This window comes from Dermacentor albipictus, chromosome 3, assembly GCF_038994185.2.
Source record: "Dermacentor albipictus isolate Rhodes 1998 colony chromosome 3, USDA_Dalb.pri_finalv2, whole genome shotgun sequence".
Classification (NCBI taxonomy): Eukaryota; Metazoa; Arthropoda; class Arachnida; order Ixodida; family Ixodidae; genus Dermacentor; species Dermacentor albipictus.
In genome coordinates this window covers 149,546,504-149,563,021 of record NC_091823.1, presented here as the reverse complement: position 1 = coordinate 149,563,021, position 16,518 = coordinate 149,546,504, and the positions used below count along the sequence as shown (strand labels likewise).

Here is a 16,518-nt window from a genome sequence, read left to right as displayed (position 1 = left end):
CGTGATGTTTAGCACATGGCATTTCTAAGTGCAACCTCGAATTATCTAAAAATTGATATGTTAACGTACAACTTCGAGCCACAGCGACATACGTCAAAAAGCCACATGTAAAATAGGAGACAGAAAAAAGCGCTGAAATCATGTGTGTACACTGCGTGGGAAGTGTATGTTTGTGCTCAATCTAAAGTTAGACAGGTTAGTTTTCCTTTGTTTTCATTTATTCCAGACGAGACAGTGTTAAATTTGTGAATCAGGTAAGATTCGCGAAGCTCGCGGTCATGGTTGGTGCGGAATCCAGATTCGAGTATTGTTACTTTGAGATTATTAAATGAGTGGCCCGGCATGTTAACATGTTTCGAGAGTGGTAGATTTGGTTGGGATTTGGCATGTGACCTGTGGTTGTTAAAACGGATCCTGAAAGGTGTTTCAGTCTGGCCTATGTATTGCATGTGGCAAGTGCCGCACTCGAGCAAGTAAACTACGTTATATGAATCACAGTTGAAACTGCCTTTAATAGTGAACATGAATTGGCTGGCTGTACTGGTGGCAGTCAATGTAGGCGTTATATGAGCGCAGACTTTGCAACGTGGTTTATTGCAGCGGCTGCAACCGGTCGGGTTAGAAGTGGCGATTTTTGAGGACGTTAGTATGTCACCTATGTTTTTAGAACGTCTATACACGACACGAGGTGGCTCAGGAAAAATGGCTTTTAACCTGTCGCTTTGGGTAAGAATGTTATAGTGTTTGCGGAGTATGCCTGAGACCTTAGGGTTAGATGCGGAATGTGTGAGTATCAAATTAGCCGACTGGGAGCCACTGGGCTTGTTTCTGCCTTTAAGAAAGTCCATCCGGTCATATCCTGCCGCTCGGTGTATCGCGTCATCGATCATCTTCTCTGGATATTTACGGTTGAGAAGTTTCTTTTTGAGTTCCTGGCAACAAGAGTTAAAATCGCCTTCTTCGGAACATATGCGCTTAAAGCGCTGTGCCTGGCTATATGGAATCGCAGTCTTACAATGACGCACGTGGCTGCTTTCAAAATGAAGAAATTGATGATTATCAGTTGGCTTTTTGTAGAGTTTTGTGATTAGGCGTCCATCGGCAATGGTAATCGTGACGTCAAGGAAGTCTACAGATGACAGTGAGTAATGATGTGTGAATTTGATAGCGGGGTGTGCCTGGTTGAATGACGCAATGAAGTTTAGGAGTTCCGTTTCGCTATGCGTCCAAATACAAAATATATCGTCGATGTAGCGCTTAAAGTAGATCGGTTTTAGTCGTACACTATTAAGACGCGTTCCTTAATAGTGTACGACTAAAACCGATCTACTTTAAGCGCTACATCGACGATATATTTTGTATTTGGACGCATAGCGAAACGGAACTCCTAAACTTCATTGCGTCATTCAACCAGGCACACCCCGCTATCAAATTCACACATCATTACTCACTGTCATCTGTAGACTTCCTTGACGTCACGATTACCATTGCCGATGGACGCCTAATCACAAAACTCTACAAAAAGCCAACTGATAATCATCAATTTCTTCATTTTGAAAGCAGCCACGTGCGTCATTGTAAGACTGCGATTCCATATAGCCAGGCACAGCGCTTTAAGCGCATATGTTCCGAAGAAGGCGATTTTAACTCTTGTTGCCAGGAACTCAAAAAGAAACTTCTCAACCGTAAATATCCAGAGAAGATGATCGATGACGCGATACACCGAGCGGCAGGATATGACCGGATGGACTTTCTTAAAGGCAGAAACAAGCCCAGTGGCTCCCAGTCGGCTAATTTGATACTCACACATTCCGCATCTAACCCTAAGGTCTCAGGCATACTCCGCAAACACTATAACATTCTTACCCAAAGCGACAGGTTAAAAGCCATTTTTCCTGAGCCACCTCGTGTCGTGTATAGACGTTCTAAAAACATAGGTGACATACTAACGTCCTCAAAAATCGCCACTTCTAACCCGACCGGTTGCAGCCGCTGCAATAAACCACGTTGCAAAGTCTGCGCTCATATAACGCCTACATTGACTGCCACCAGTACAGCCAGACAATTCATGTTCACTATTAAAGGCAGTTTCAACTGTGATTCATATAACGTAGTTTACTTGCTCGAGTGCGGCACTTGCCACATGCAATACATAGGCCAGACTGAAACACCTTTCAGGATCCGTTTTAACAACCACAGGTCACATGCCAAATCCCAACCAAATCTACCACTCTCGAAACATGTTAACATGCCGGGCCACTCATTTAATAATCTCAAAGTAACAATACTCGAATCTGGATTCCGCACCAACCATGACCGCGAGCTTCGCGAATCTTACCTGATTCACAAATTTAACACTGTCTCGTCTGGAATAAATGAAAACAAAGGAAAACTAACCTGTCTAACTTTAGATTGAGCACAAACATACACTTCCCACGCAGTGTACACACATGATTTCAGCGCTTTTTTCTGTCTCCTATTTTACATGTGGCTTTTTGACGTATGTCGCTGTGGCTCGAAGTTGTACGTTAACATATCAATTTTTAGATAATTCGAGGTTGCACTTAGAAATGCCATGTGCTAAACATCACGCCTTTGTATCTGCATGTGTAAGTCATTCTGTTTTCACTACACATAACCATTGTAACCACTGGCACTTATTTGAGAGTCATGTTTGTATGTATTGTATCGTGAACACATCTGCATTTCATTTTTTGTATATTCCATAATGCGTGTCATCGATAATCATTTATAATGTGCAATGATAATGATTTATGATGCGCAGTGTATGGTCTAGTCAGTGTAGATAGCGCGCCCTCTGCTCGCGATACGGTGCCTTTAAAGCTGTGTATGTGTTGTACATGCGTTACTGTACTCTGACGAAGGCTGGTCCACCAGCCGAAAACGTTAAGTAAAAGAAGTCTTCCAAAAAGTTCGTCGTCTCTTTCCTGCGTATGCTACGTCGGGTCCTGCGTGCTGAACTTTGAAGAAAACCCCTATATTTACCGCAATGGACCTTGCAAAGACGACTTTCTGGAAGTATCCGAAGACTGCCACCGAAACAGCGGTCATCGGCGATTCACAACTAAAGTACGTATACCAGTACTTTAATCCACATCAGATGGGTACGCCTGCGTTCATAACGCAATCTGGCGCGCGTGTCGAGGACGTGCGCTCCCTGCTAGACTTCGTACCTGACACCGCAAGGACTCTTGTACTGCATGTCGGTACCAACGACCTTTCCTGTTCGAGTGCCGCAACAGTGTTCCAGAAATACCGCACGTTAATTGACCACATCCGGACGGAACTACCGAAAGTATCTCGAATCTACGTAAGCCTGATTTTGCCAAGAAGCCTAAATCGCCGATACGGCGGTAAAAATTTAGGCTTTGTACGACGATGCAATGCGGAAGCGTGCAGGTTCAACAGGATGCTTCGCGGCCTGTGTCATCGATCAAAAACAGTATTTTTCATCGACCACGGTTTTCAATGGTTATCCCCCCACCGAGTGCTTGCTGCCGATGGGCTACATCCCAGCTTCGAGGGCGTTAGCCTGATAGCAAGCCACATCCGTCATCTTTGCGCCAAGAGTCTTCTGGGTGCCTCGTCGTTCTGGTGCGACCACGCGTCAAAAGAGTCGACACAGCCACCTGCACAAACCCCGATGTCAAGGGACAGAGCTCCATCCCGCGTTCCGTGCTGCAAGTCTCCAAATTACCCAGCCCCGAGTGACCAGTGACTACAAGACTCCTTTGGTAATTCAACTTTAAGTACTGTTTCCGTATCTTTTCTGAAGTGCCGGAAGGTGACTGAAAAACGCATTCGTGCGGAACTTCATGTGTCCACCCTTAGAGAGTATGTTAATACTTCAATAATCCCTAGGGGCCTTCGAATTCGTGTAAACCCAGCCACCTCTGAACTATCGACCGTAAACAAGCATAAGTGGCAAGATGTACTGACTAATGCTTCACTCCAGCTAGTCCGTATTATCTTAAATCACTATGAATCATCGGCAAGTTCACTTTTAAATGTAGAAAAAACCTTGGTAGGCCAACTTGCCCCGCATGAAGTACATTTGCTGAATGTTTACGAAGAAAGAAAGGTGAACGCGGTAAACCAAATAAAAAGGCGGAAACTGTTACGGGACAATGTCCCGGCGATAACGTACCTTACCAAACAAACGTGTTCGGCAACTTCTGTTATCCCAGTTGCTAAAGCATTGCCGGAGACAAACGACCCGGGCACTACCATAGTTAACCTTTCCCATGTTGCGCTTCTGCCTACGGAAGAAAGGGTTCTTTCAAAAGGCCTCAATTTCTGTCCAGCCACCGGGGGCTTCGACGAATTCCAGTTAATGAAAGACATTGAAAACTTCTCCCGAAACTTAAGACTCAAAGAATATTTTCATGGCCGCGCTAGCAGCAAACAGGACCGCCCAGCTATATCATCCGCGACACACTGGACGCCTGCCTCACAAAGGGACAAATGCCTAGACCTATATATCAAAGCTGTTTCTCGCGACGTGCTCGACACCTACAAGACACGCGCCCCATTCCAGAGAAATCTTTCCACTAGCGAATCCGATGCTCTTAGAAGCCTAAGCACACGCGACGACATTGTCATTAAACCGGCGGACAAGGGTGGCTCGGTCGTGATAATGACAAAAGAAAATTACAAAAAAGAAGTCGTAAGACAGTTATCTGACGGAACATTTTATAAAGAACTTCCCTGTGATCCTACCGACGAATTCCTTTCCATCATTAAGGAGACCATAAAAGCATTGGTGAAGAAGCAGAAGATCGACGATAAAACAGCACGCTCCTTGATCCCACTTAGTCCAATAGCCGGGCGCTTTTACCTGCTGCCCAAGATACATAAACCAGGTAATCCAGGCCGTCCCATTGTATCCGGCATCAGAACAGTCACAGAATACATCTCCCGTTACGTCGACAGTCTAATCAAATTTATTCCAGCCACATTTTCTTCTTTCATTAAGGATACTAATGATTTCTTAATGACATAATAGATCTAACCATTCCCGAAGGCTCGCTTCTGGTAACGATGGATGTCACTTCCCTCTACACGAATATTCCCCATAGGGATGGCATTCAGGCTGTCTTGAAATCCTATGAACACCTCCAATGTAATAGCCCGATTGATAGCTCAACCCTCGAGGTTCTGCTTAAGTTAGTGCTCGAGTTTAACAACTTCGAATTTGATAGTTCTCATTATGTACAAATTAGTGGAACATCGATGGGAACTAAAATAGGCCCCAACTATGCGAACGTTTTTATGGGAGTGCTCGAAGACGCGTTCCTTAATAGTGTACGACTAAAACCGATCTACTTTAAGCGCTACATCGACGATATATTTTGTATTTGGACGCATAGCGAAACGGAACTCCTAAACTTCATTGCGTCATTCAACCAGGCACACCCCGCTATCAAATTCACACATCATTACTCACTGTCATCTGTAGACTTCCTTGACGTCACGATTACCATTGCCGATGGACGCCTAATCACAAAACTCTACAAAAAGCCAACTGATAATCATCAATTTCTTCATTTTGAAAGCAGCCACGTGCGTCATTGTAAGACTGCGATTCCATATAGCCAGGCACAGTGCTTTAAGCGCATATGTTCCGAAGAAGGCGATTTTAGCTCTTGTTGCCAGGAACTCAAAAAGAAACTTCTCAACCGTAAATATCCAGAGAAGATGATCGATGACGCGATACACCGAGCGGCAGGATATGACCGGATGGACTTTCTTAAAGGCAGAAACAAGCCCAGTGGCTCCCAGTCGGCTAATTTGATACTCACACATTCCGCATCTAACCCTAAGGTCTCAGGCATACTCCGCAAACACTATAACATTCTTACCCAAAGCGACAGGTTAAAAGCCATTTTTCCTGAGCCACCTCGTGTCGTGTATAGACGTTCTAAAAACATAGGTGACATACTAACGTCCTCAAAAATCGCCACTTCTAACCCGACCGGTTGCAGCCGCTGCAATAAACCACGTTGCAAAGTCTGCGCTCATATAACGCCTACATTGACTGCCACCAGTACAGCCAGCCAATTCATGTTCACTATTAAAGGCAGTTTCAACTGTGATTCATATAACGTAGTTTACTTGCTCGAGTGCGGCACTTGCCACATGCAATACATAGGCCAGACTGAAACACCTTTCAGGATCCGTTTTAACAACCACAGGTCACATGCCAAATCCCAACCAAATCTACCACTCTCGAAACATGTTAACATGCCGGGCCACTCATTTAATAATCTCAAAGTAACAATACTCGAATCTGGATTCCGCACCAACCATGACCGCGAGCTTCGCGAATCTTACCTGATTCACAAATTTAACACTGTCTCGTCTGGAATAAATGAAAACAAAGGAAAACTAACCTGTCTAACTTTAGATTGAGCACAAACATACACTTCCCACGCAGTGTACACACATGATTTCAGCGCTTTTTTCTGTCTCCTATTTTACATGTGGCTTTTTGACGTATGTCGCTGTGGCTCGAAGTTGTACGTTAACATATCAATTTTTAGATAATTCGAGGTTGCACTTAGAAATGCCATGTGCTAAACATCACGCCTTTGTATCTGCATGTGTAAGTCATTCTGTTTTCACTACACATAACCATTGTAACCACTGGCACTTATTTGAGAGTCATGTTTGTATGTATTGTATCGTGAACACATCTGCATTTCATTTTTTGTATATTCCATAATGCGTGTCATCGATAATCATTTATAATGTGCAATGATAATGATTTATGATGCGCAGTGTATGGTCTAGTCAGTGTAGATAGCGCGCCCTCTGCTCGTGATACGGTGCCTTTAAAGCTGTGTATGTGTTGTACATGCGTTACTGTACTCTGACGAAGGCTGGTCCACCAGCCGAAAACGTTAAGTAAAAGAAGTCTTCCAAAAAGTTCGTCGTCTCTTTCCTGCGTATATATATATATATATATATATATATATATATACATGTATGGTCGTCCACGCAAATGTATGTAAATAAAATAAATAAATCTGTGGGCGCTCCTTTCGTCATGATGACCACCGTTGAAGACATTAAATGTGGCCCGATCTTTGTCCAAAATTCGATGTCACCTCTGCGTCGCGTTACTGAACAGCTTCGCTGGACATCCACGTTTAGAGTGTGGAATGGCTGATGTTTTTTTTTTCATTTTTGTTGTTGTTTTTGATGCTTATGTCTGTGTGCAAGCATCTCCTTTAAATGTTGCTTAGTTTGCGACAACGGACAAGCACCCAGGAAGCGTTTCTTTCATGAGCGCCTGTCCAAATACACGAGATCCCCAGAATTCCTCTTGCACGGCATTCGGTGCACCGCATTTGGTAGGCTTTTTTTTTGCACTTAAAACAAAGAAAGTTCAAATGACTGCAAGAAACACGTTTTTTTTATTTAGGCCATCAATGCCGTGATAAGAAATAAAAAGAAAACTGTGATATCTAGTTTACAACTACATAACTCAACAATAAAGATCTCACATTTCTGTAAGCTGTACTTACTCAATATCTGAAGCAGACGAAACTGACGTGTTGTACGGCAATCGAAAATATGTCACCAACCTGATGCTAGGGCTTTCGGAAATCCTTCGTAAGCATACTCACAACCTTATGTAGTTTGTTGACTCAAATATAAATTATGCATGCTTGAGGTGCGCCAACAGATGCAGTTTTCAGAACTGCAATACGTGTTTTTGGTGCGGAGTTGTGATTCGTATTCATTAAGCTTCAGGTTTTTTTTTTGGAACCCACCTATATTCGACAGCTTAGATGAAAGCTATGAGGACGTAAATTAAAATCATGTTTGATACAGTCGGCAAAATTACTATTTGTTTCTTAAATGCAGTGAATTCCATTCGGATCAGTTGAGCCATCGCCTGGCGAGAGCGTGTCTCCGTTTCACATGTGCGGTAAAGCTTCCTTGCTCTTAATGTCGTGTTTTTGTCGTATACGTGCATGGACCGTAGCCCGGAAGCTTACACTGTACTTGAGTTACCCAAACACGGAGAGTTGATTTGTAGTAGCAACGACGCTGGGCGGACGTGCCTCCGCTGCGTACTCACGCCTCTTTCAGTCCGGAAAGAACCCGTCGTCTTGCATTCAAGTAGCAATCAAATGTTAATATTCGTCCTTTGCGAGCCGGAGTTCCAAACCATTAGGATAAGGCTCATATCATTTATTTGGAATACTTGCTTAAAGTCAGGTGCCATGCATTTTTTTTTTTGGCTCTGTTGAACGGGAGAAGTTCTGTGTATTTGGCCAGTTCCACTATTATTCTCACTAAATGTGTCTTGTACTGAGCGTTGTAAACCTTTGTATGTAAAACTGCATTAAGTTCATGCTCTCTACTCTTGGCCATCACGTGCCGCCCGTTACACTGTCCTAGACAAACGCTCCTGTGGCAGAACAAGGCGAGTCTCTATGTGCTCTATACTTGCGATCTAAGAAGCTACATCCCTTCATCGATTTCTTGCAGAAATCCAGAGAGAGAAGAATCCCATGGACGATCACAAGCCAAACTCTTTTTCTTTTTTTTTGCGAACTTCTCCGGGTTTTCGTGACCGTAAGTGCTGCGGCATGACTGCTCTCTTGCCGAATAGCCCAACCAATCACACTGGAGGGCGCGTGAGACGTCACCGCCGCTGGGTTCTTTGCAACACCCCCAGATGACGCTCACCTCCGCGCTTCCGTGGCAGCGGCGGGGGAAAGAAAGAAAAAGAACCAGAAAAATGCCAGGGCGCCCCGTGATCTATCGCAAATGTGTGTTTCGCTTACGAGAGATTGCATTAACCACTCTAAAACGCTTGTATAAGGCATTCCATGTAACTTTGTGCGGAAATTCACTTTATGCTCTCACACAAAGCTTCGCTATATGTTGATTCCAACTCGTTGAATATGCTTTTATGACTCAGTTTTTACCTCATAAGCGAAGGATTTTCTGTTCGTTGAAGTCAAGGTGGCTGCGTAGTTCTACTCCAGGTTCTTCATCTATAACTACAGGTGACAAAGATAACCCGAAGCATATCCGCTAAAGACACTGCTAACCTTGACATTGAAAATAATTTGTTTTAAGGAGTCGCGACAACACGTTTACGCCTAGTGTTTTTTTTTTCTTTTGACGAGTTCTCTACACAGTAATCACGGTATGAAGGCTCAAGCCTTAATTCTTGTAAGTCACAACCTATTGTGTACGCTATATTTTAATGCGACCCATTCAAAATGCGCACCACGTGCGACTTGACAGTGTCGTATCATTAACTCCGAGACCCAGATAAGTCAACCCGGTGTAGTGGTCCCAGACGAAGCCCTGACCGATGCTCCAAAAGCCCAGCGTGTTAGGCAATCACTAGATGTGCTGACAAGGAAGAGATGGTCACCGAGACAAGGTGCATCAGACACGCAAGCGCACCGATTCATTTGTGGTACTTCTGACTTGTATCACCCGCTAAAGAAAAAAAAAAGTTGCAGATGTGCCGTCAGGACGCGCGCTTCCCCGCCCTTTGACGTAAAGTTTTCCAGCGTACTTCCGTGATTACCGTCAAAGAGCGGTTACCGAGGAAGCACTCAGACCAATATTGCAAGCTTTGTTTTGGCGCTCCTGTTTCTGTACGGGAATTTCAGGAAGAACTTACGATCGCGTGGATGGTTACGTGGAACTCCTGATTCTGTGACCTACGAGCAACCACAGTCGCATTGGTGAACTTTGAGAACGACCGACCATGGATTGTGGAAAATAGTGCTGATTAGGGTTCACTGGCACACGTTTTAACTAAGCAAAACAAAAAGCAGTCTGGGGCGGTACAAATATACGGCAACAGCTAATCAACCCTCCTTTCAATTTTTCTGCAGATCATTACATTTGCTCGTATATAGAGGCCCTATTTACCATTTCCTTTGCGTCATTGTTGTCTCCTTTGCACAAGTATTTCGCCCGAGCATTCTGCTTGCAGAGTCCCTGCATGGTTTCGCCCTTTTGTGGCGCTCGTATATCAGAGCAAACACAATATAGCTAGAATGGCGGAAGGTATTTTTTTATAGCATTTCTTTTTTTAAGCCATACGCATTAGGACACCACTGACAGTGTGCGCACAGCGAAACGACTTCATTTTCTAGAAAAGAAAAGCAAGGAAACAAAACAGAAAGCATATGCCTAAATAGTGGGTCATGAAAGAAGTGCAAGACATCGAGTACAGTGAGGGACAGTGTTTTATTGCGGTCAACTTCTTTTTTTCTGGGAATCACAGAACAGAGTTCAGATAGGGCCGAAAAAGACGAGGCAAAGAAAAACAAATGAAATCTAGGCAAATAACGATTGTACTCGCATGACTAGCCAACACCTTTTCATACAATGAGCAGTACATTCTTATTGTTTGGAAATTGTATCGTAATAGAAATATTATTATGCAGCACGAAGTATATATACAAACGTAACAGTCCCCGCCAGCGTAAGATAGGGTGCTCTACAATACCTCCAATTAGCAGATGAGACGCCATTACTATCGCTTCTTTCTTTGCTCGTTGATGTAAGCCACACAATTACTTGGTTTCTAAACTTTACAGACAAACTTTTATTAACAGCAAATTTTAGGTTCCTAAATAGGTTGCTTTTATTAGGTATCGGCAGTGTTTTAAACGCAAATTTCACAGTGCGAAATAAGTTAATAAACAGCGAATACGAATAAGTTGTATGTTTCTTTGATTTACGAAAGAAATCGCCCCTCATTATCCTCTTCATGCATTTGTTCGCATGTTTCGTTAGCATCGTGCAAGTAGCCTAGCAGCTACAAAATGGCTGCTGAATTGTCTATGCCTTTTCTTTAGGCGTCTGTGTGGTTGCGACGCGCTCCTTGGATATGTTGATGCTTAATCCGTGCCTTTTTCGAAAGATGGCGCGCCAATCGAATGCAGCGTGATGAACTTCACATCTTTAGTTTTCTAATCGCTAGAGATAAGCCAAAATTGACACAAAACGGAATGCGAACACCGCTCGCATATGGCTCTACTGCAAGTGTCGCGCCAAAGAAGGTTAGTTTAAACCTTACTTACTGCTAAATTGTTCTACGCTTGGCGTGACGCCAAGGTTCTGAAACTGCGGCAGTAATCCTTGTTTCTGAAAGTGCTCAGTCGAAACGATCGTTGTCAGAGCACTGTACGTCAACACATTTTTTCAACGCCTCATACAATATGATCGCTCTGCTACTACTACTACTACGTCGAGGTGCACCAGCATCTAAACGTGTAGCTTCATTTCAAATGGCGTGTGGAAACGCATAATTCGGTATACAGTCCTTGCACCCCTTGCAGAATTGTTAACAAAAAAATTAATGCGAAAGGGAAAGATGTTCAATCAATAAACCTAATTATAAGAAGACAGTACATGGAATTACCGATCACAGGATTCCGGAACTTATCTGGACGTCGCAACACAAGCCGTAAACGAGTAGGTTAACTTCTGAACCGGTCAAAATTTTCTCTATAAACATGCAGGAGAATCTTTTGCGGGTGCCTTACCCTTGGCCTTGTCGTTTCTCTGAAAACGGGCCATTGGTCCTAAACTTTGTGTTCTAGAGAAATTTGACCTGTCTCGTAGAATAACAGGTGCGCTAACTCACATGTCGTGTGCTATATAAACATCTTCGCCACATCATTTTCGATGATCGGAGCAGCAATTGACCCAAAAGAATCCCATCTGGCTCCGGGAATTAGAGGTTCAGGTGATTATCGGTAGTAATATAATCTTTTGCATAAATAAGGCACAATCGTAAGATTATATACACAGGTACATGGAGCGGGTAGACATGCGTCATAAACTTAGAGGGAGTACCAAGCCGTGCATGCCACTTGTTCGCTCAAATTGCTTGTTGCCATGTCAGTTGCGAGAGACCTCTACGGAGGTAGTCGAACTTGCGCTGGAGGAAAATGTTATTTGTAAATAATTTGCTCTCAGAGCACCTACAGTATGCTTTCATATAATGTTCCTTTTATCTTAGTCGAGACAGTACCTTCTATCCAGTGACATAGGTCTTGTCCCTTACACAAATGTGAAGATTAATTTTTGGCATCGCACGCATATTCTTATCAATAGGCGGTGCCGGGCTACTCGATTCATGATCTAAGCTTCAGAAGCGCAAGAAAGACATGGACGAAACGGACAGGGACGGTCGCTAACTTCTAACTACGTGCATATGTTCGTTTTTTTTGCTTTTCACATTTTTTATACTTTCACGAGAAGCTGAAATCCTGCCTTTTGTAGATGCCTGGATTATCTGACAGATCAATTATCTAAAGTTATCTAGCAGACCACTCTCTGAACTCTGGTCCCGCAACACGACTACAGGGATTTCTGAAGGAGTTAAGCCTAAGAAGGAAATTCGCCGAGCCAATGGGCGTGCTACCGAAAGAAGGCTCAAAGGGGGTGGGGGGGGCGGTTCCTGCCAGAAAGCGCAGCGGAAGAAAAAGGGAAACGGAGCACTGGCGGCGCATCGTGGCCTTGATGTTCCGCGCGGAAACAAAGACGCCGCAACATCCGCGGGTCGCTATGGCGCGTTCGCACCACCGAACCGAATGACCGTTAGAGCAGAGTCGAGGAAAGAGGGTGGGAAATAACACGGACGGAGCGCGCACTCGTAATGTGTAGTGCCTCGGGCGAGGCGCGGTGCACGCACCTGCACGTTTCCACGATTCCGTGAACGGCGGCCGCTTCGCCACGCTTGGCTCGTCCGCGCTTTCTTCTTTTAGAGGCGAACAGCGCGGCGCAGATTTGCAATTAGGAAGAGCGGCGCGGGCCGACCACGGAACCTCCGCGACCCGACGGGTGTCCGCCACTTCGAAGACGCTGCTGCATTCGGGTTCCGAGCGGCTTTGTGCTGTGGAGCTTCTCGTCGTCGCGTGTTCCTGGTTTGTTTGCCGCATTCTTTTTCGAGGCACAAGAAAACAATGTCGAAGATAAGGGCACGGTGAGCATGGTCGCCTCCTCCACGCAGTTGAAGGACGCCATCGTGCGTGGTTGGCAATTTCCACGATTCAGTCCCGCGCTGGGCTCACGTTTTCAGAGTCGACGCCGCAACGAGTAGAACGACAAGCTCTGCTTAGACTTCGCAAAGCCCTCACCTAGTTGTATCGGCATCGCAGAAGTCCACCCTCAAGGAATTCATTGGCAGCCCTCAATGTTATAAAATTCTCGAGTGTTGAATTTGAAACAAAGCTGCACGGCTAGATTACAGCTTGAACCAGTGTTTCCGTAAAGCAGAAGCTGTGGCCCCGTCAATCACGCACTGTGGCACCATGCATCTAGGACTTCGATCACAAAACAAAAAAAAACATTCTCTATTGAGGGACCCCAGTAACCGGTAGCACCTTGGCATGCACCATGACATGTCTTGAAATGCTTCGCGAAATCTCACTTCAAAGGGGGCATTTTGGACGCCAAGTATAAACACATGGGGAACCTGCGTTTTCTATTTTCTTATGCTCTTCTCTAAGGAAGAACAAGAACTCCGACGTGCCGGCATTCAGTGCTCACAGCTTTCTCCGATGAGGTATTTCTTAAAACTACTGTACGGCTCCACGTGTCAAGTTTAGTTGTATAGAGCTTTTGCACGGGTAAGTTGAAAAGTACCTGCGTCGAGGAAACACACTGAACTTTTTTGCATACAGCGAAGGTACTCATAAACACGCACACACACAAACACACACACACGGGCTACGTAAAGTTGGCCGCGCCGCTGAAAGAAGCGGTAGGCCTGGCATAGGTGACCTTGTAGTATTCCGGTGTTCTCCGATAAACGAGAGGCGCGACGTTAGTAAGTTGGCCAGCTAAGTGCATGCTGCTGTTCCACAATAATTGTCCATAACGTTGCTGTCCTGAGGTTTCCTTCGAGACATCATTTACCGAGGAGTAACTTCGCTGGAGCGACGCCTTGCTTGTTCAGCTGCTAGGAGGCCATTTGCAATTTCAATGCGGTGACATGCGCAGAGCACACCGCGGTTCGTCGAAACCACCGGTGCTGCGCTTACAGGGAGGCACGTCGCGGTAGTTCGTGCTTAGTCTTCTTTGAGCATGGCCAGTTCCTTCGCCGCGGCAGCTTCCATGGCCGACTTCTTCCTGTAGGCAGCCACATAAAATTTGAGGAACAGCGCAAGTCCAAGCAATCCCTGCGGTAGACCCAGATAGATGAAGAACCGCGGGTATCCGCAGTCGTAGAAGAGCGGGATGAGTCCGTGCATGATGATTACGAGATGCTGAGCAATCTGAGCACGCGTGAGGTACTTCTTCCACCACAGGTACTTGCGGTACTCGGGGCCACAGGCTGCCAGGAAGTAGTAGCCATACATGATGGTGTGAATGGAGCTGTTGATGATGGCGCCTAATAGCGACTGACCATCGCCCCCTAGCGTGTACCAGAGCCAGCCGTTAGCCACGATGAGCGTGTGGTGCAGCGTGTGTTGCAGTGTGATCTGGTTGTACTTCTTGCGGAGCACGAAGAAGAAGGTGTCCATGAAGTCGGCAACGCGCACAAAGAAGTAGAAGTATCCCCACCAGAGAATGTTCAAGGATTTCTGGTCCGTCGCGTACGTCATGCCCTGGCAGAAGAGGTTATAGTCGCCGCCCAGGTAAGAGTTCTTCAGGAAGTGGTAGCCGAACACAATGTTGAGCAGGATCATGGCCAAATTGTAGACCTTGATGACGCCGCGCAGGTCGTACGGCTTCCGGCTGGCCATGAACCGGGGTCCCGCACGGTACACGATGTACAAGTATGCTCCCACGACCAGAGTGACAAAGAAGGGGTTGCCCAGCAGGAACCAGTCGCGGGTCCGTGGGTCCGAGCGCGGGTACAGGGGGCGACTCCACCGGCTGAACTCTCCATAGTCGCTGGTGGAGATCTTCTCGAAGCCCGACGTGGACATCGTGGCTGCTTATCTGAGCCCTGTTGTCGGTTTCGGTTTGACTGCACGCTGAAGGTCGGGTTCCCCCTAGCTGACTGCTGCGCGGGCTGACTCCTGCCTCGCCGGCGGTTGATCGGTTTGAAGGGGCCGTTTTGCGCGTGAGCCCGCCTTTAAATAAACAACGGAGGGGAGGGCATGAAGAGGGGGCCGCGGTGCTTGTAAGAGAGGGGAACACTCGGCGGGTGATGGCGAAGGAAATAACTCCTCCTTTTCGGCACTTGCCCGGAGACGGCCGCTTTCTCGCAGAAAACACAAAGGAACTGGGTGAGGATTTTCAGAGAGGACGGCTGCGACCATGGCGAGGGAAGATGCTGCTGCGCACCCAATAGGCGATATAAGGGGGAGATGTGGGTCACCCTCGGGAAGGAAGAACCGTTGCAGGTCTTTTTATAGGCGGCGGTTCCCTTGCCCGCGCGGCGCCCGCTGTGGATAGCGATACAGTGCCGGACGCAATAAGCGGCTTCGCGTCGCTCCGCACGCACGGCAATCCTGTGTATCGCTCTCTGCGAGCCCTCTCAGCCCCTTTCCACAATGTTTAGCGGCGTGCATTTGCGCGTGCGCTTCTCGAGTCATTGTTTTTGTTGCTAGGTTGTTGTTTTTTGCGGGTCCTCCACCTCCTACCCTCCCCACCCCACACACACCAGTTTTTCGGAGGGCGGCCTCGCAGGCTCAATTGCTTACCGTGCCTCGGAAACAGGGGCCCATTCCGATAACATCAAGAACGTGCTGCCGGTGCCCGGCGCCTTCCTCTGTGGCACAGCGGCGCGGAAAGAGGCAGGCCAGGCTTGTAGATATGCAGCTGTATTTGCGGCGAAACGGAAAAAGGAAGCGATGACAAAGCGAGTGGAAGTAAAGGTTACCTCTCCAAGCGGGAAGTACCATACTATATTACTTCATAGTTAAACCAACGCTCGCTAACGCTCCCACGCTATCGAGCACTCTTAAAGGCGAGTAGTCCTTAAATATAGACGCGGTAATCGTGCTCAAGATGTGGAACGCTAAGGGAATCAGACTCTCGTTGGCTATACGGCACGTGCTTATAGTAATGCCTTCGCGTTTATCCTTAGCCACATTTACTTAATATTAGAGTTGCCGGCTCGCCCTCAGAGAAAGCTACTGAATCCAACGGAGGTACTGATCGAAGCCCGCACACTCAGTGTCGCAGATGGTTTATGCTCACGGAAGCATGAAAGAATGCCTTGTTTGGAAAGCAGGGCATAGAACTGCTAAATAATTGACGGTTCCGAGCTGTAGACTACAAATAATTCTTTCTCGGTAATTAACAACCTCCCTCCTCGCATGCACGCACGTTGCACACATGTGTGAGCTTGATATCTTATGGAGATCTCGCGAATGGTCGTCATTCAGTTTCCAGCAAGATCTGGGAAGCTCAAAGGCAGGTCGACATGACGATTGAGGGGCGTTTCTTTTGTTCGAAGCATCTTTCGCTTCGTGAGAGGTGAATGAAGGCCGCATCCTTTGGGAACGACGGCACTGTCGCGCAGCATCTATTCATTTCATTTGT

The 16,518-nt window shown here is 46.2% G+C and overlaps 1 protein-coding gene across 1 annotated transcript; it reads right to left on the bottom strand.

Annotated features, from left to right (window-relative positions):
* Nucleotides 1–10,250: 10,250 nt before the first annotated feature.
* LOC135905360 (very long chain fatty acid elongase AAEL008004-like) lies at nucleotides 10,251–15,055 on the bottom strand. The gene has a single exon (XM_065436387.2). It carries the CDS (start codon nucleotides 14,952–14,954, stop codon nucleotides 14,091–14,093), a length of 864 nt encoding a protein of 287 aa, XP_065292459.2. The 5' UTR covers nucleotides 14,955–15,055; the 3' UTR covers nucleotides 10,251–14,090.
* Between the last annotated feature and the right edge of the window lie 1,463 nt (nucleotides 15,056–16,518).

Excerpts from the sequence above, each read along its gene's own strand:
- LOC135905360 (XM_065436387.2), bottom strand. The coding sequence starts at position 14,954 with ATGTCCACGTCGGGCTTCGAGAAGATCTCCACCAGCGACTATGGAGAG.